Genomic DNA, 20,826 nt, shown 5'->3' with positions numbered 1-20,826 from the left:
TTCACAACCTGAAAAGGACTGCACGCCTGACCATTGACTAGATATCCGTTTGTGAAACATATCCTCATAAACATGAGAGGATGGGAGAAAAACAGAATGTGTGAAGTGTGCAGATGATCTTTGGCTGGCTAAGTAGCACAAATCAAAGGACAGGATGGGCCGAAGTTAAGTAGGACAGGGCAGGTCCCTTGGGAGGGAGAAAGTTAAAGAGGGCCGGAAAGATAGACAGAGAATGGGAGAGAGATGGGCTTAAAGTGGTGCTCAGGTGTGAGTTCTGAGGAGGGAACTTCTGTTCACCGTAGTCCTCCCGGACAGGCAGGGCTCGGATGGACAGAACGGTGTTTGGCCCAAATAAACCCAGGTGGCACAGGATGTAAAAGCTGTTCCAAACACCACATTTCTCTCTCTCTTTTATCCCCAACCTCTCACCTTATGGGGGAATTTAGCTAAATCAACAAAGCTGGGAAAACATTTGATCTAATCTCTTATTAAAAAGTGATCTTGTCACTTATTAAAATTAAACTGTAAGAACCCTGGGAATAGTCTGAAAAGCAAAACAAGCACCTGACATTATGCACAGGAACGATATCTTGATTTGTCCGTAATTTGGCCTCCTCCAGACTTCCTTCGTAAGTTTTTTCCTGAGTTGTTATTTCTTTATCTAAGTCAATCATGAGAAAAGCTGGCAATCTCTGGCAGCCTGAGAGCTTGGGATTGCGTTTTTTCATGTGTAATTGAAATGAGCACGCTGCAGCAGATGGCATTGGGCGTTTCGTGTGAGATTTTTCAGAAATCACCTCACCATGGTCAATGCGGTTATGCATGGCAACTCAGCCTTATGTGTTTGTTGATGAAATCACGTGAGCTGAACGCTGGACAGAAATCCATACAACCTTAAGAAAGCACAGCATGAACCTAGACCTCTAAACCTACAGAAAAACTCATGCATTTATGTTCAAAATACCTCATAATCATGTATATATGCTAATTGCATGTGCAAAAATTGTTAAACAGCTAAACAAAGAAAATATTTAAAACAGGCTTGCAATATACTAGTTAATTATACAAAAACTTGCAAACCTGCACCACTTTCATACATTTATCTTACATTCAATTAGCAGTAGAATAATTCATTAGACAAAATTGTATGTGGAGACTCAACACCCCTCCTTTTGTTGTATGCTTATACAGTAAAAATACATTCTATAATATCTCAAGCGTGATATAATGTAGTGTAGAAACATATTTCAACCTCACTGCCAAAGAAATGATTGCACAATATAAAATCCAATAATTTTTTATTAAAAAGTATTATTAATAAATTCCACAATGAAATTGGAATTATAGCCTAACTAAAAAGGAAATCATAAAAATGATATAAATATCTAATGGTTTATGATAAAAAGATATTCCAAAAAAACCTCTCTATCAATCTTCATAAAAACTACGCAGAAATATTGCAAAAGTACGTTTTCTGATAATCTGGAAGACATGCTTACAGACTATCTTTGTTGTTGTTAGATAAAGTCAAATAAAAAATGTATTCAAAGTCTTTCAATTAGAATTTAGAGGTTAAAGCGGCACATTAATGATTCGTATGAAATGGCTTTATTGACTAAAAGCTTCCTAAAATAAAACTAAATTCCCTTGATCCTGTTTCAATATGATTACGGCATGCATTTAAGGCACCAAACCACTTAAGGCCAATATTAACATTACAAATCATTTGCACGGGAAAACACTCAAAGCAAATTAACCTTGAATATGGATTTTTCTATTCTTAAACTTTCTCCATCAAAAATAAACACGGGTTCATTGGAAATGATTAAGAAAACGGAAATATTTACAAATATATGTGAAACTTTCTAAACAGGACATCATGGGTGATGTGTTAAACGTTATCTTTTTGTAGAGGTGAATAATACCAGCTGAAATCCATCATGCAGCTGATTCAGTATTGCCCGTACACACATATCTAAAACATACTGATTCTCTCAGCAGGGATTCAGCACTACACACAAACACACACTTGTTTCCTCTCTCGCCATACACACACAAACGGCACACACACAAACGCCACACACACACACACACACACACACACACACACACACACACACACACACACACACACACACACACACACACACACACACACACACACACACACACACACACACACACACACACACACACACACACACACACACACGTGAAAACACAGTGCTAAATAAATAAAACTCAAATGAGCTCCTGGAGTTGTGAGCAAAGCTTATCTTTTCAGGAACTTTCAGCACCCCAAGAAACATCCAAAGACTTGAGTGGGGAAAACTGCGTGGTGGAGGCCTGTTGTCCCCCAGCGTGGAGACGAGAAGTCTCAGGCTCTTCCTTTTTACGATGGTTCAAGGGCGCAGCCTATCTGCCAAAGTGTAAACTGCAATCTCGGCTCTCCTTTCTATAAACACCTCTATTAAGAGGCATGCTCATTTACATCACAGTCAAACAGCCAAAGCCACCGCCATAAGATTAAAAAAAGTATAACTTAGAATATATATGCTAATAAAAATTATGCTTTTCTATAATTGCAGTTATGCATTTAATTATTATGATATAAATGAAATATATAATTCTCATGCTTTCCTTTGGCTTACAGGCCAGTGGGTGTCAACATAAAAGTGGCATAAATGTTGTTTGAAAGGAACTACAATAGTTGTGAAAACTAATATTAAACATGTCAAAACGACAGCAGCAGGGTTTCCTCCACATTGCAAAATGGGGTACGCAACAAGCCCATCCCCTCCCGCCCAACTCCCTGCTCACCCTCCCCAGACAAAAGTGAAGCCATCCCACTGACTGACAGATGGAGCCCCCAGCTGACAGATCGGGCGATGCGTTTTATGTTCAGTGGGCGTCCTGAGCCGGCGGCCGCACGGGCCCGGGGCGCGGCCCGCCGAAAAGGAAGCCACTTTGAGGGACGGTGTGACACAAGCAGCCGCGAAGGGGACAGACGGACAGCGCTAATGATGGCCTTTTTTTCTCACGTACCCCATATCGAGGGGTGGTCAGCATTGAGATGCGCAAACAGTCTTACTCTGTAGCCATATTTGATCTTAAAACAAATAAGATTATCTGTGCTGGGTTAACTATCCATAACAAAGCTGATCCAGCAGCTGTTCAAACTTTTGATGATGAAGCTATAAGCAATATTGTTAGTGTAACTATTAAAATAAAAGGTCAGGAAAAGACAAGACGGACTGTTTGCGGATTAAACAACGTAACAGGAGGTGTGTTAAAAAAACACATTGCTATTTAATAATTAAAATGCTTGAAGGAGGTCTTTGACCAAAATGCTGCTAATAAAGATTTCATAGCAACACAGTTTGTTGGCCTATTTCTCTTCTTTCTATTTCTAAGGATAATAAAAAATGAAATCTTTCCAATCCGAAAACATTTTAAAAGCTAAATTTTTAAATAAATTCAAAAGGTGTCATGCAATGCATAATCTAATATTAATAGTATTGAATATTTCCAAAATAGATATTTCCAAGTCTAATGTGATTTATTTTTGACAGACAAGTTTTCTGTAAATCCCAGCGTTGCATTTAAACATTAACTGTCTATTTTATTACATTAACCAGTCAATTTAAATATTCGAGCATTCAAATAATTCATCAGGGTTACAAAAAATATCCACAAATGCAACAAGCATTTGCACATCATGTAAATACCGCAGTGCTTGCAGTGAGGGACCGTTTCGTTTAGATGCACTTTTTGAGAAAAGAAACAAGAACCACAAGCGTAAAATGCTGTCCTTCCGTACTTGCACCGCCTGGGTTTGCAGAGCACAATATGACTAGTTCCCTCTCTTAATCTCAGCCACCCAACTCTCTGCGACTCCTTAGTGAATTACGCTCGCTTTTCAAGCACCATCAATCTCCTGTCATCAGCGTGTCACTCCCGTCACACAATTATCGTTTATGATCCTCATTCTGCAGTGACAAGGTACCGCCGCTCTCTCATTCCCCCTCTCCACTTTTCCTTTAACTTCATTTTACTTTTTCTCTCTGCTTTTTGATATTGCGCTTCAGATGTGCAAGCTCTTTAAAGCGCCCATGGGGGTCCTGGGTATTCGCTTTTGTCTTCCATTTCCTTCCAAAACAGTTTTATTTAACGCCATCCAGCTCGAGAGCCCTCTTTCTCTCTCCCTCTCTGTCAACCAAAGGTCAATGAAAGTGTTTGTTTGTGTGCGTCTGACAGTGCGTGTGATATAAATAGACACACTGTACTAAAATATGTTTTTGTCTCTCTCTTGGGAAATCAAAAGTTCAAGTAATTAATAAACTATTAATAAAAAATAAACGATTAATAAATGTATTCAAATAATACATTTACAAATAAATAATTATTAATTCATAAAGTAACACATATTTCTATAAGTAATACAAGTAATAATAAGAAATAGAAAATAAAATGGATCACTATTATCTGCATTAAAATGCCAGTGTTAGTGTTGTGCATTTCCTTTTAATGAGTAATATGCATTTCATATGTAATTATTTAGTTTTAGTCTATTATTAATATATTTAATAATTGAACATATATATATATAAAATACATTATATCAAATGATTAAAAGGAGTTTAAATTTCTATAAAGCACCTTAAATTATTATAATATGTCTCCATTATGTCCATTTCACATAATCAGTGCTTCAATTCTACATCCTTAACTTTGCTGACTACAGTCTGCCGTTCCTTAAACCTCAAGACAGACATAAATTCAAATTCAATCTTGAAGATACAGGAGATTTTGATGCAACTAGGTGGTGGCAAGTGCTGAAGAGGCTTATTCAAAAGATGCAAGTGGGAAGGTTACTCTCTCATTCTGCTGCTCAACAGTTTATCTAGAAAAATGGATCTGCTCCCACATCACCCCAGAGGAAAACAACCTTCAATTGCATTTTGGGATTGAACAGTCAATGATTTCACTTACCATGAGCAAACATCGTAAAACAGATTAGAATATAACAACAAGTCAACACCTGCACTATCTTCAGTCCCAAAGACAGCTAGATACGTACAAGCACACACACAACTCAAGTTTGTTGGTTCAGCCCTTGCATTAAGAGTTTGTGTGCCGGCTTTGTGCTAGTTCGGCCCTTTGTCTAGGCGGACCCAAATCAGTAAATGCACCTCCAGCTACCACAGTTGAAGCGTAAACACTTTTGTGTGTCTCCAAATAATACTGCTGCACACGGACCCCCAAATCCTCGGACCAGCTGAGTCCTTCAGTGTCAAAGATAATGGCGATTTATTGCAATGTGTGGCTTTTTTCAACCCCCCCAATTGCCGTTCTCGAATCACCCCCCCACCCTCGCTCAAACCGATTAAAATTAAGCCGTAAACATGTGAGGACAGAATTAGCACATTTAGCGAGCCTCCTCTCCCACATTCCATTTTCGCTCCGGAGTGGCTGATCCCTGCAGCCGAACGCGGGTGCAATTTTAATGACGGGGACTGTTTTTGAAGTCCAGATGAAAAAAGCGACGCTTGCCGTTTGTGGTGGCGCTAGATACGGAGAGGCTGAGTCCGGCGTGATTGGGGGGGGGAACGAGACAGACCCGGACTCTGGGCTCTTCGATAGTATCGGTGTCATTTTCCTCTCCACGATAAGACGCCTCGCTGACAAGGCCCGATTAGGGAGAGAAAAAAATCATTATTACATCGCTTTCATCCGCCGGTGGGGGGGGGGGGGGGGGTTCGCGATAAACAGCTCGCCTGTAGGTAGGTTTAGGAAGTAGAAAAACCTCACATTGCACTCGCGTACAAGCTCGCTCATTTATATTTCTACGCATCAATGATTCACTGCAGGTTTACATTTCGTATATATTTAAACCCCAATAAAAACATACATAAGTTGAAACTTCTGAAGTGCAGACCTAACTTGCAGCCAGAAACTATACTTTTTCTATGAGAAAATGCAAAAACCCACCATTGTCTTTAGAAAACACACTCTAGCTAAGTTCTCCTTTATGCATATCGGCAAACTCTTGTATTAAAATATTTAACTCTTGTGGCTCTGCTCCATGAATCAAACAATTATCAAATAACGGCATATTCTTTTTGAAACACAATACGGCATTCAGATTTCAGCAAACTACAAAAACCCAAGTTATTTGGTATGCTATACCTCGAGGATATGCACTTCACCAAATTGTCCTCATTAAAGAGGGAACAGTGGCACTGTGTTGAAACTTTAAACATCACTACTCTATGAAGGAAATCAACTGGAACAGTCATGCTAAAATAAATAATAAAAGCCAATGAAACAATTAATTAAATGTACAACAACTTGGATGTGGATGAAAAACACTGAAATCTTATTTTGAGTTTATCCAACATATTTTGCGCTTGCTGACTATATAAATAAGTGCTTTACTTCTGATTTCTGCTTCAAAATGTCCCTATATGCTGCCTATTTGAAAAGAATAACAACATTAAAGCTCCCTAAAACTGTAGAAAATCACTTGGCCAAATGAGAGAAATGGATTAAACTGTTACATAAAAATATAATATCATTTAAATTTTGAAAATACTATTAACACAGCATAAAAAACTGCTTATAGCGCTAGAATCAATTTTGATTTAAATATCGTATTAAATATATAACAATAAAAGATAATATACTGTATAATGTATCATATAATATTTATAATTTGTAATATACTATAATAATTAATATAGTATATTACAGTTTAATATTGGAATAAAAATTCAACTCCAAATAATGCATATACATACAGCCTCATAAACTATTACATTATGATTGTCATAGTTATTACTTTTAGAATTATTATAATGTACAACGCTAAAAATATTGTCGTTATTACAAGTGTTATATCATTGTTATAATTACAGTAACTCTGCCTTTAGTCAAATAGACTAAAATATAGGCCAATTTAAAATGAATAAATACCTTTCAGAACATTAATGTTATATTACTGCTACTACCATTAATACTAGTACTACTACTATTAAACAATATAAAAAACTATTCAATAAAACCATTTAGTGATTGGCAAGAAAAAAGCCCCAGCAAAACAATTTCTGTTTAAAATTAAATAAATTCTAAATAAAGTGCAAAAGTAAACAGTTCTCGTATAATCGGAAAGTAGAAAAAAAGGAAATAAGTACTAAAATACATTAAAGAAATAAAATAACTCACTAACATGCTTTGGAAAGCAAAGAGGCAGAAGAAATGAAGCAGAGACGACCGTGTGTGTGTGTGTGTGTTACTTCTACACCCATGAACTGACACAGCATGTCTTAAAGTCATACTTGTTTACAAAAGAAAAAAATTTTCCCATGTTTATGAAATATATTTATTTATTCATTTCCTATGCATTTTGTTATTTATTTCCATCTCGCGCATGCTCGACTTTCCCATTAAGCCTGCGACGGCAACGATGCCGCCCCCCGTGCTTGTTCTTTTAATAACGCTGCAAAAAAATCAAACCGCTCTCAAATAAATTGATGTACTCTTTAATACAGTCGTCACATCATCACAGGGTCCTCGCGTCGTCTGCCTTGGTGACAACTGCAGGGCTGCTTAGCTTAGCCGCCATGGCTACTGCTTTGTTGGTCGCTTCAATGATTTATCACAAAAAAAGGAAAGGAGAGAAAAAAGAAAGGAGAGAGAGAAAGAAAAGAAGGGCCTTTGGATTGAGTCATTGGCACCTTTGATTGACAACGCCTAATCAGCTTATCTGGGTGCTAATAAAGATGATGGCCTGCAGAGAGACTCTCTACCTGACTCTGCGTGAACTTTGGGCCCCGGTGAGGGCCCCGGGGGCCGGGCCCGACCCACTCTGCTTATCTAAACACTGCTGAAATCAATCCCTAATGAGCTGGTTTCATTTTGCCTCATCGATCCGTTGCCACAACGGCTGCTGTGTATTCAAAGGCCACCTCTCTGCTCCTGACGGACACGGTGTGTGTCGCCTTATTTGTTTATATCGGCACAAGCGGACGCTCGGGTACATTTAGATTTACAAATAGACATGGAGGCTGTTTACCTAAACAACAATGTTCTGTGTTTTTAATAGGATAATATGAAATATTCTTTCACAAAGACGGTCGCAAATAACAGAATTTTAATTTAAACTACACAAATCTTTGGCACTCTTCCATGGCTTTTATAAACAGGCAGAAATGTCTTTGATTAGGGTTTATTTAGCGCTCTGGGACATCCCTGATTTAAATGCTTTAAATTGGATGCTTTGCTCCCTCCTACTGTACTCCAGGCTCTTCTCGGGCCGGCGTGCCTCTGGATCAGACTGCTTTAAAGTGGGTGCCCTCTCCTAATGAAGACACATACTTTATTTATGAGACAAACAGTTTAGTAAAAAGCTCTGCGTGTCCAGAGAGCACTCTCGATATCTCTCGGAGGGCCTGGAGTGCTCCTGACATGCTTTTGCTAGACTCAAAACACTACACACTAACACACACAAGCGCAGTTTCCTCGCTCACACATTGTAGGGTCATTTAGACAAACAGATTCCACAGACAGCAGCAGGGGGACAAAACATTGTCTTAGTTTATACTGTCTCAAAAGTGTGCCGTTCAAGATATCAGGAAGGCCCACAACAATAATGACCTTTACTATTTGCATCATCATAAAAACATGAAGAGAGTAATTTATTGTTTTATACAAAGAGCTGATTTTAAACATGCTTCTCACCACGGTAAAACCCCTACAGTATGTACTTTCCTCCAAATAAAAATAGGAAAAATATAAGAAAGTATATCGAATAAAGTATAAGAATAAAAGAATTATAAGAATGATAACATAAGTTACAAAACCTTTTTTATTGTTTGTAGATTTTATAATAAAAACATAGTATTTATATAAAATATTTGACATTATTTATTTATTATTGAATTTTTAATTATTTGTATAATTGTTTACGCAAACTACAAATTATTTTTTCTACAATGTATCTATATCTATATACTGCTATAGCAAACCTGCAGTTCAGGCACTATGTGCACTACATATACACACAAATGTAATATGTTTTATATATATATATACATTTCTATTATCCTATTTTAGATCATAAAAAATAATATTTGTAATAATACAATAATATGGGAAGTTGACGGACTAATATGAACATTTGACCTATGGTGTGATGGCAATTTAAAAAAAAAAAATGAAGCTGAATCTCTCTTATGCTATTTAATATGATAAATATAGATATTAATAATATAAAAGTGTTATATTTACAGTTCATTTGATTTATTCATCAACTACCCATATATTCTTAAGATACAGTATTCTTTGTTTTCTACATTTTTGTCCATAGGACGCATGTACAGTCTATTTGTCAAATACCCATATACAGCTACACAGCCATATACATAAAGATATAAAATGTATATGTGCATATTATGGACTGCAGGTTCGCTACAACTGTGTGGTTTGACTTTTTTATATTGTTCGATTTTTAACACACGGCCCATAAACTGGTCAATTCGCCTCAGTGACACGAGGACTGAGGGTCACTGGAACAACCCAAAAAAGAGCATCTACAGTTCAAAAGCCATCAGAACAGGCTGTGTTTGCCCCAACTCCATGCAGACCGTGCCGCTGATCATCTATGCATTTTGTGCATGGCTGCTGTGCCTAAATCCCAAAACTACAGGGTCTGTTCTCTTTGGGGCCACTTCAGTTTAGGACTACCTGTCGCTACGCTTTAAAGATGCAGGTGTGAGTGTGCAGGGGTGGTCAGTGGGGTAAGGGGGTCAGGGATTAGGATCACAGGAGTTAGGCGCATCAGCCCGAGTTGTGCTTTAACGCAGTTAGAGAAGGGATGAGTAAACAGGCATTGTTCTGCACTCACGGCTCCCGCACAGAGAACGATGGGAACAGTGCGGTATTGTGCCAGATGAGAGTCTATGGAGCGGGGCTGAAAAATTCCTCTCTTAGGGGGTTTGATCCTACCAATGGAGTGTACGGGCTTCTCTTTTGGTAATACAAGGGGAGAAGAGAATTCAATGGGACATGTGCAAAAAATGTCTGAATACCTAAAAACAAAGGACCCTCGTTTGGTGAACTGAAATGAAGGGAAAAAAGGACAAGAAAGAAAAAACAAAGCTTGAGAAAATCAAAAATAAATGAAACTACATTTTTAAGCAGAGGATGCAGATTGCATTTATGAATTTGTGAGTTGTTTTTGCACAACATCAAATGCCACTGGTCCGCGGAGCCCTTTATTAAATTTTTTAACCGTGCCGATGTCGCATCCATGCCGCCCTGCCATAATAGCGTAAATTAACAAAGTTTTCAAAACTATGGGCGGAAGCCGTAGAAAGCTGGTAGCTTCTAGAAGAATAAGCTTTGATTTGTCTCTGAGGAATAAACTCTGCCTCACCGAGACGGCGACAGCCACGCAAAAGAAAAAATAGATTCAGTAGGCATTGTTTAGATCTAAATGAGCTTGTTTTTAAAGATGAATACTAACCTTAAGACAGGTGTGAAACAGGTGACGTTGAGGGTGCTTTATTTATAATTTGCGTTATTAAAAGATCTCGTTCTTTATTCTGTTCTAAAATGGCAGGACTGTTGTTTTTTCCCATGCAACCCGCCATTATTTGGTACCCATATTAAAAACTCTCTCTCTCTCTTTCTCTCTCGCATGCACGCCACACACGCACACAGGTGAATGGAAATAAGGCGGTGTGTTTTGTGTGAGACAGTACAGCGGTTGCTGCTCTACACCTCTCTCTCCCTTGCTTCTCTTTGATGTTCTCCAGAAAATGTCACCCGTCGTCGATGCGTTTCCCCCCCTCTCTTTCTGCCGCACGCACGAGCGAGACAATTTGCTTTCGCTCACCCCCCTACACAGAATGCCTACCGGTTTCCACAGCTATCTGGTAGCCGGCGTCCAGCCTCCGAGATGACCTTTCCAGTTTCTCTGTGTTGTCCAACAGATATGCTCTCTAAAAACCAACCGGGGAAAGAGAGAAAACAGTCAGGAAAAAGAGCTCTGAAATGATTTACAAAGATGATTTTAAACACAATAAAATACACGTTTTAAAAATTGTATACACCACTTAGGTTCAATTAAAGTTACACTTTTTTTTATGAAAATCAAATTATGAGTCGCATTTTCAATACACATTGGACTGATCCGCTCATGTAAATTCTAAAGCAGAAAAAAACTGAGCTTGAATTTAGCACCTTTTCCTTCTTTTTAATTGAGTCTTCCTTCTTTCAGCGGCTTTGTTCTAAAGGTGTTGCCAGATCTCATTAGCTCACATTTAGCACCAGGGCAAAGATTAGCATGGGAGGGATGGTTAATTGAGCTGTAATATATTTTCAAATGCCGCTCGAGATTACCCAATATCTGATAGTCTGACAAATGTAAGACACCATTGAGAACCTCAACAAATATTTTCTATATTCAAAATCTAAATACATAAATTGCGTTCATGTATGTTAGCAATTGAATTTGCTATTTAAGTGTTTGGGGTCATTTCAAACAATAGAAAACATTCAGAAAAATCATAAAAAGGTTTATCCATCCTGTATTGGGTTAAAGATGAACAAATTCATTACTGTACAATTAAAATAAACCACAGTCCAGAACCAAAAACATTAACTAAAAGTCCCTGAAAAAAGGACAAATGATCTTCTAATAACATTGGTCATACTAAAGACAGAGATTCCGGGACTTGTTCCGTTTAACTTTTTCATAATAAGGGAAAATAAATGAAAAATAAAATATGTCACATAATATATATATATATATATCTTTTGTGTTCCATAGGGAACAAGTCAAATACTGGGAGAATAAATGATGATAGACTCTTATAGAGTGAACTATTATAAATTACATATAAAACTACAAAAATACGAAACAAAAATGGACACACTGACCACAGAAAAAAAATACGTCCAAGCTTCCACTTTCTGATACGGCAACTTTATTTTCAAAGGACAGTTAACCTTTATTCCTGTTTACGAAGGCAGAAAGAATAAAGCGGAGAGAGAGTCTCCAGTTCTAGTTAAGCTGTCAAAATACGTAGCGGCTAATCACTCCAAGGAAATGAAATGGGAAAACAGACGACATTCCACTTTTCAAAGTTTGACAATCACAGAGCGAGGAAAAAAATACTGTGTATGAACTTTTTTTCTTCTCTTCCTCTCGCTTGACAGATGTCATTTAAAATAGCTGAAATACTTTTTAATAGTTTAAGGGAGGGGGAGTTAGTGAGAGAGCGATAGAGAATGGGGGTGGGAGCGTGTACGGGGAAAAGGGAGCCATCTCTGCCTAATGAGCCCCTCTGGATGAGCCGAGATGGTGAGGACGTATTGACATGCACCGCTTAAACTAATACACCTAGACCAGGGATGTGCCTGTGTGCCTGGAAGCACAAGGCAGCCAGGGATACTGACAGAGTACCTCGCTCCCTTGTCTTCAAAGAGCTCAAGTGATTAGTATGTTATCATTACCATTCGAAACGTGATTTTCCTATTCCCTCTCGGCAAAGGTGACACGTCTCGGGGAGACGGCCAGCAGACTGCCGCGCTGCAAAGCCACTTCAAAGCTTTTTCTCGAATTTCTCTCCCTCGATCGTGCTCGCTCGTTCTACTTTTTGGGAAGGGAGGGGGAGCATTGATGTCTATTGTGTGTGCGCGGGGGGGGGAGCACAGACACACTAAGGTAACTATGAAGGTGGCCGCGCAGGTGCCATGACTACACAGGATTTTTTGCAGGCAGGGCGACTTCCTCAAAACGAGAACGGCTATCAAAAAGAATTATTTTCATTCTAGACGCCTCCGTTTCGATACTGGGGTGTTGTTTTCAATAAATGTCCTGTGTTCGCGTTCACGCTTACTTTTAAGAGATCCCATAGTATGAGCGCATTAGACGCATTTTCATAATATATCACATCAGATATTTAAAATCAAAAGTTCATTCAGCCCTCATATGCCAACAAACTGACCCGAATATAAAAAAAGCAGTTTTTCATTTATTCACCAGTAGAGTACTGGGACTGTCAAAAATCTCTTTTTTTGGTGTTTAACAGAAGATTCTTTTTAAGAGGCCATGATAAATATTGGTGTGCCCACGACCGCCTCTGCGTGCTCCCCTTCTCATTTGTGCCAATGCATGCATGCCTTTTTATCTGATACCTACATTTTCCACAAAGGCGTTCTTAGATACTATAAATGAAAAATACTTTTTGTCTCCTTTATTGTTTTTTCCCCCTCTTTCTTTTTCGAGATCCGCACTTCAGTTGTAAGTTATTAACGCGGTACCCAGGAACAATGCGAACGCGACTCAAAAGAATAGTCTTCCCTTCTCTCCCCCTTTTTTCAATATCAAACGCGAGCACTTACGATCGCAATTTTCTAAAGTTTTGATGATTCCTTATTATTTCAAATGTGGGGGGGAATGTGGAGTCAAAGTGAATAGTGATGACAGTTACAATCCAGACTGACTATGTGATCTTCTACACCGTTTGTTTGGGACTTGTAAGAAAAGGAATTACAAGTGTCAAACAGCTGTGAATATGGGTGCTAAATATTTAAACATGTTTTCCAGCTGAGGAAAAAAGTACGGTTTTAAAAAGCGGGCTAAGTGTCTATACGCTGTATGGGCTTTGATTCAAATTCAGCAAAATGGGGAGGAAAAAGACATTGTGAAGTTTTGGAGAGAATAAAACAACAAATCTGATTTAACAGCTGCACATTCTGGGGTGGAAAGAGGGCCGACGAGTGTGTGTCTCCTCAAACCAAGACTGAAAAAAACTATACTCCCATTTTGTTTGGACATATGGGAAAAACAATAACACAAAAACTGAAAAACACAATTCAAGGAAGCAAAGTATGGAGTGTTGTGAGATGTAAATAAAAAATGCAGTCGGATGGTTTGGCTGTCGTACAAAGGGGATTATTAAGTAACAATAAGTATAGAAATCCAAATCATACATGATCATACACACACACTTTTGTGACTACCAAACACAGACACATGAGTCAACACAGTCAAAAAAGAATCGTAAAGATCATTGATGAATTTTTTCTTGCATCTTGCGTGACAAAGCACGATTGCGATTATTGTTTACTATGAATTTTTAAGTACATCAAAGCAATCAATGATCTAAGAAAATTATAACCCAATTCAATATAATTAAATTCATATTTGTGTTGTCACATACCTACGTACAAAAATTACGTTTATTAAAACGAAATGTCGTTTTACATTTGTCTGTAGACAGCACGTTGAAGATAAGGTTGTTCATTTTCGCCTCCATAAATATTTAATACATCTTTATGACTTCCTCACAAGATGCAAGGTATCAAAACAAATTTGCATTCTAAAATGTGTCATCTTCAAAGATAAGCAAGCGCTTTCTAAACACCTTAACAAAGGCTGGCAGAACCGTGATGCAGTCCCATCCAGTCCTCCACTGAGAACGGAGGCTTCCTTTATGAATAAAGATCTTCAGATATTGTCGCCTGTGTGGCTGCATGTGTCTATGAATAGGGGAATCCCAAATCCAAACAACAAAACACACACACATATACACTCACAACCTTAGACAGGAGATGAAGATACCGGCGAGCAAACATACACACAGAGGGACACAACGGCCATTTAATCCACATACGTCCATGTTAGATGAATACTACAAACACAAAACGACCCCACAAAACCGTCCGCTTATCTCAGAATTAAAGGCAGGCTATTGTATTATCATCGAATGAATGGGGGAATGGCACAAAGAGAAGTGTGTACAATTCTGATATATTTTAAGCCGTTTGTGCACCACATAAAAACACCAACCCAGTGACAATAAAGTCAATTTTCTATATGTTGTATGGACACGATATTAAAGAGATAGTTCAACCAAAAATAAAAACTGTGTCATGATGTACGCTCTTGTCATTTCAAACCTGTATGAGTTATTTTCTCGTCGAGAGCACAAAATAAGAGTTTTCGAAGAATGTTGGCAACCAAACAACGGCGGCACCCACTGACTTGCATTGGTTTTGTGTCAATACGATAGAATGGGTGAATGTGTACCGCCATTCTTCAAAATATGTTCTTTTGTGTTCTGGAGAAGAAAGAAAGTCATACAGAGGTGAGTTCATGATGATGGAATTTTCCTTTTTGTGTGAACTATCACTTTACTGGAGCCGTTAACCTCGTAAATTAGGGTCAGTTTAATTTCTGTATAGGTGCAAAAAGTGCTGTTTCAGTGATATTTGTAAAAGATCTCAAATTAGCAGCTATGTAAAGAGAATAAAAGATTATTCTCTTCCCTTTTTTTGTTAAAGCAGCATGTTTTATTGCATTTCTGCATTTGGTGACTGCTGAATAAATCTTATAAGATTTGATGTAAAATATCTTTGATTCAGTTCCTCAGAACGGAACTTACAAATATGAGACGATTTAAAATCAGATCAGTGTACTTTTAATCCTTCTGAAGCTGGAAAATGAATGAAAGATCGGGGCGAGTGAGAGAACCAAAACCTGAACGAAGAACAGCACTTACCTCTTCACGTAACTTTATCAACTGCCACGTGAAGGTGCGACGTAGAGGGCGGGAGGAAAAAAAGAGAGGGAGGGAATAGAGAGTGAGAGAGATAGATTAAAAGCAGAAACATGGCAGGAAGCAGATCAGTCATGCGGCTGGGTGCAGAATTAACCTTGACGATTTATCCGTTTGCATGTTTAGCATTTAGAAATCACAGACAAACACATTAAAAGAAGCTAAACACGAGACTCGCGTCGACTTTTTTGAAAAAACAAAGATCAAGTCTCAGGCTGTCACATTAAACAAAGAGACTGGGAATGGATTTCTTAACTCACGACGTCTAAACTATCATCATCAAGGAGAGGAAGGAGACAAACAGTCACATCACAACACTTGATATGGCATGAGGGTGAAAAATACTAGCGTTTTAGTCGGTACAGTAGGATAATACAGATTGCGTACTGTACGGATGGAAGCTTTGAGGATTTAGGCTCCTTAACAACAACTCCGCAGGATTCCTACTTGTCTGCTAAGAAAGGGAAAGTGACACCAGGCAGTGCATCCTTTTTATTATAACAGGAAGTGCCTGTCATCCCTGAAACACTAATAATGCTAAATATATACTATAACACAGAATAATAGACTAGACAGGTAGTACATTATGCAAAGAAAACGAACAAATATCATGGGACATCGAAAGCCATTGAAAACAAAAAAGTATTTAAGTTTGATTTAAAGACAGATAGGGTCTGGGCAGTTCTGATATGATAGGGAAGGTTATTTATACATAAACAATGTCTTGCTGTGCACTTATTGGCCCTTGAACAGTTTAGGAAAGTGGCAAACATAATTTAAACTTAATGAAGGACATTAAGCATTTAAAAGCAGCTCTTCATTACTGCCCGTGTAAAAGCACACAACACGTGGAAGAGGAGGGCATAGACAAGTTTCTTCATTTGTCTGGCGTTGCAGGTGATTTTTTAATCTCCATTTCTTAGGAAGGATTAAAGGTTAGCAGATCTAAGGGGCAGCTCTGGGCCATTATTAAAGCCCTCTCATCTGGTTTTTGAGCGCTGGTCATTTTGCATTTCTCCACTTTTAAATCACGCTATCGTATCAGAAAAGAGGCAGATCTTGGATCGCAAATTATAAACTTGATACCCGACTAAAAAGGCAAGATCTATGGGCGTGATGTTAAATTGAGGCGGCAGTCGGTAAAGACAAGTTCAACTGTGTTGTATGTATTTCTCCCATGGGCCATGGGTTTATAGAAAAGCTCCGCTAGCAGCTCACCATTGTGTCACCATAATGCTGGGAAATTACTTATTTCAGATATAACAAAATACTAATGGCATAAAATCAGCGTGGATAAACCATTTTTGCCATTTACCATGTTTAAATGATGCAAAATAAATCATAATTTTTTATTACCATTATAAAATTAAGAAATGTAACTATTGGCTAAAAGGATGTCACATGCACATATGATAAAAATGTAGTACAAACGTATAAACGTTTTTTTACAGAAAATGTCAAAAAAGTAATGATATTTTAGAAATAATAACTACTTGTGTTCTACATCCTGAATAAAGAAACAATTTGGGTGCGCTGCAGTTCCTAGCTGGGTGTTATTTTTGAGGTGGCTTGTTTTTGTTCCGAAAGGCCAAAGTTTACGAACACACAATATAAGTGGCTATTTAGGTCCGGTGTTAGAGCGCCCGATCTAAATGCAGCCCCGCAGCCCATCTCAATGAGGGCTGAACAAACCTTGTTCTATCATATTTGTGCTGCTTGGGCGAATGTCCATTCAAACCGAGGATTTACCAACAAAATCCGGAAGATTTTAAGCTTGCCGTTGCTCTATTTTGCATCTGATTTGTCTTTATACCAGAAATCCAGCCTTCTGTTGCTTTCCTCAAATTTACTAGCGTTTCGCGAGAAGCGGCGAAAAAAAATCTGCACATGGGAAATTCCGTAAAATTTGATAATTACGTTTTGATGAATCCGTTCCATCGTTTTTTTTTTCATGTGAACTGTTATTTAAAAATGCACTGCTGCAATTTTTCTGTTATGATAATAAGCGGATTCTCAAACAAAGATTTTTTTTTCCAATACGCAACTCGATACAAGTGGTAATCTGCTTCCTTTGTAGCCGGTAAAATCTGGTCCGCGCCGGCTCAAACCTGCACAATCTCTCGTGGCCATGCCTTCTGCTGTGTCTGAAATCGAAACTATTCCGCAGAGTATTCTTGTGCGGAAAAATGTGTGTGCGTTCTCGCCACTATGTGTGTGGTAAAAAAAGAGTGTGTTTTCGGTGGAAAGGGTGGGGGGGACGGCGACGAAAAAAAAGTGCAATGTTAGACCACCACATTATTAAAAAAAGGAGCGATAGCGCCAATTCGGTCTCTGTCCACGTACAGATAACGAATAAATGCCGAACTCTATTAAACCACCCTTTAGCTATTATCGCAGGGCCAACACGCCATTTTCAGAACTTATGACGGCTCCCTATTTACTTAGCTATAAATCCTTGCCATGTAACGAACAGATTTGTGACTGGTAATGATCTGCTCAGCCAGCGCTATATGAAATGATCCTGACCTCTTTCAGATCGTCAGGAATTAAATTGACCGACTCACCCCAGTCAGCACCCCGCCACCGCAGCCCCCCAACACCCCTTTTCCCTCCACGCTATCGCTCCGGTCTCGGTCGATAAAAAACTAAATTCAAACCACTCGACTCACAGCGAGTCTCGGGTTAGCCTACAAAGTTTTTTTAATAATACGAATTAAGTAAACACCTTAGGGCAGCTGGGACATTTTTTTTTGACAATGTTTGTGTAAACTGAGAAAAAAAGATAGATTCAAATAAAACACATCAATTGACAAACAAACAAACAATAAACTTTTACATCTGTATATGCTCTCACTGTGATCCTACATAGGATAAGATACATTTGAGAGAATCGATAGATTTATATATTTTCAAACAGTCATCTATAGTTGACATACTCCCTTTGCTTTTGGATTTTATTTTTGTAGGTGACGGAGTAGAAATCTCCAGTGAGTCTGCGGCAGTAAATACAATGGCATCCCAGAGCACTTCTTCCATTTACCAGATCAATGGCTGCAATCTTGCATAAAACACGTCTCTTTGTTATTGTCTCTAATGTCTTGTCATTAGTCAAATTATCTTGGCGTATTTACAGAACAACTAATGTGAAATAGAATAAGCAACTTCTAGGACTGAAGTACAGGCCTTTTATACTATTGTTTTATTGTACAAACACCACTAAAGTGAACAAAGTATGAAAGCCTGCATCTTTAAAATGCATATCAAATGAGCTATCATGGCTTTCGCTCTGATTCATAATTATTTTTAATAAAAGAGGCTGTCATTGAACACACATTTGAAGACCAATTGAAGTAATATACTTTGGCATAAACTGATTTAAAAGAAAAAGTCTTTAAAAAATGTTAAATTCTTTCTTTTGGACAATTTTCATGTGAAGCGCACACTAAAATATGCATATAAATTCTTTATCACGTCTAGGCGTACATATGTTTGTACGATGTGTGGTGGTAAGGTCATCTGTGAAATGATAATAAGGGGGAAAAAAGAAGAAACTAACAAACAAACAAGTTGTTTTGTAGCTATAGATGATGTTACAGCTCTTTCACAAGGTGCCCGTTGAAACACCAGTGTAAATGTTTGTTGATAATAACATGCCATTTTATTTATTTATTTTTTGCAAATATAAAAGCTGCGTGGGTGAGAAAATAACATTGTATCATGTCTCCTCAAATGGCAAATTTAAGTATACAAGTTTACAGTATATTATATGTTCTTTGTGTTTATTAATAGCAGCACTTCAAAATAACTATTTTAAGAGCATCTTATGTTTGTTCCGAGATAAAATAAGTTTCTGAATTCTAAATCCAATTTCAGCCTTTACTGCACTGCTGTCATTTATCTCTTATTGGGCTGAATATTAAGAGCTGTCTTACATATCAAAGATCCGATGAAAAACATTATTAATACACTAACTAATTTTACAACATTGTAATTCATTTGGTGTAACATCTTGATATACGTTTTCTTATTTACATCTTCTCACCCCCTGTGTTTATGCAGACACAAAAGCAGGCGTTTTTTGCACGGGAGGTCATCTTCAGAAGAATAAGAACCCTGGCGGATGGCGAACAGCTGGGAGAAAGAGGGAATTTATCCCAATCTGGTGCTGCCCAGACGCTGGTTAGTGCCTAAAGCCCATTGAGGACTGGGCAGCTTTGCATTAAACAGCATTGCTTCTGCATGACTGGGTGCCAATGCCTGCCTCTCTTTGCCCTCGTGGCCCTGACCCATCCTCACCCCAAGCAGCCACCCACACTGGGAAAGTGCAGCCCCTGATTAACGTCCTACCTGAGTCTCAGAGGAGCCTCCGTCCTCCCCCAGGAGCTCGTCCCGCACCTCATCACTGTAGGCAATACGTGACCTTTTCTGCAATGGGGAGAGGTTGAGAGAGAGAGAGAGAAAGTAAAGATGGAGAGGAAGACCAAGGAGAAAAAGAAGAGGGAGAAGAGGGCAGAGAAAGAAAATTATTTTCATTCTTTAGTTCACTTGACTTAAAACATAACAGACATTTCTAAAGCACGAGAGCCCCCTGTTGGATCGGCAAACGAAACAAAAAATACTTCTACCAGGTGATTTTTAGGAGTGTGTGCGTGCGCGTGTGTGTGTGGAGAAGAGAGAGAGAGAATCTATGTGTAATCTAGTTTGTGTAGACACTGTGGCTTGAGTGAACCTGAGCCATTGGATGTAATAGGAAAAGCCCCCCTTCCACTTAAATAAATAAAAAGTGTAGAATGGAAAACCATAGTACAAGACACTGGCAGGGAGCGTATTAGGAAAGTATCAGTTGTCAGAGGGAAATGTGTTCTGGGGGCTGTCACTGCTGTCAGTCCTGTAGTCTGGCAGACCCTGTGATAATACCAAGCCAGGAAGCTAGACACAGAATAATTCATCACCCGGGTCGACGATATTGGCGTGCCATCAGATTTGGGCTTGTTCCTTTTTCTCTCCTTCGCGACGCAGTGGGGAAAAAGAATGCCATGTCCAAAAAAAGAAAAAACACACACACCCAACACTTCAGAGAGTGCCACCTCCAATTCTGCAAGAGCAGAAGCTGAGTGTGGCATGTTTACAAACACACCCGACCTCTTCAAATACCCTCCAAACTAAACACGTACCGGTGGTGCGAGAGAAAATACAC

At 38.5% G+C, this 20,826-nt stretch overlaps 1 protein-coding gene across 4 annotated transcripts in view; it reads right to left on the bottom strand.

The window, feature by feature from the left end:
- Positions 1-20,826, bottom strand: part of vti1a (vesicle transport through interaction with t-SNAREs 1A) — a 107,255-nt gene that overhangs the window by 67,179 nt on the left and 19,250 nt on the right. For 2 of the 4 annotated variants that reach the window (XM_079476174.1, XM_079476172.1), the window contains exons 4-6: positions 19,977-20,054; positions 15,573-15,593; positions 10,919-11,003 (exon numbers count right to left, since the gene is read on the bottom strand). In XM_079476174.1, the coding sequence (XP_079332300.1) occupies positions 10,919-11,003; positions 15,573-15,593; positions 19,977-20,054 (184 nt within the window). The remainder of the gene's footprint in view (positions 1-10,918; positions 11,004-15,572; positions 15,594-19,976; positions 20,055-20,826) is intronic. The other 2 variants (XM_079476173.1, XM_079476175.1) reach the window with 1 other exon arrangement.

The sequence above is a fragment of the Barbatula barbatula genome (assembly GCF_947034865.1).
Source record: "Barbatula barbatula genome assembly, chromosome: 16".
Taxonomy (NCBI): Eukaryota; Metazoa; Chordata; class Actinopteri; order Cypriniformes; family Nemacheilidae; genus Barbatula; species Barbatula barbatula.
This window is presented reverse-complemented; position numbering and strand designations above follow the sequence as displayed.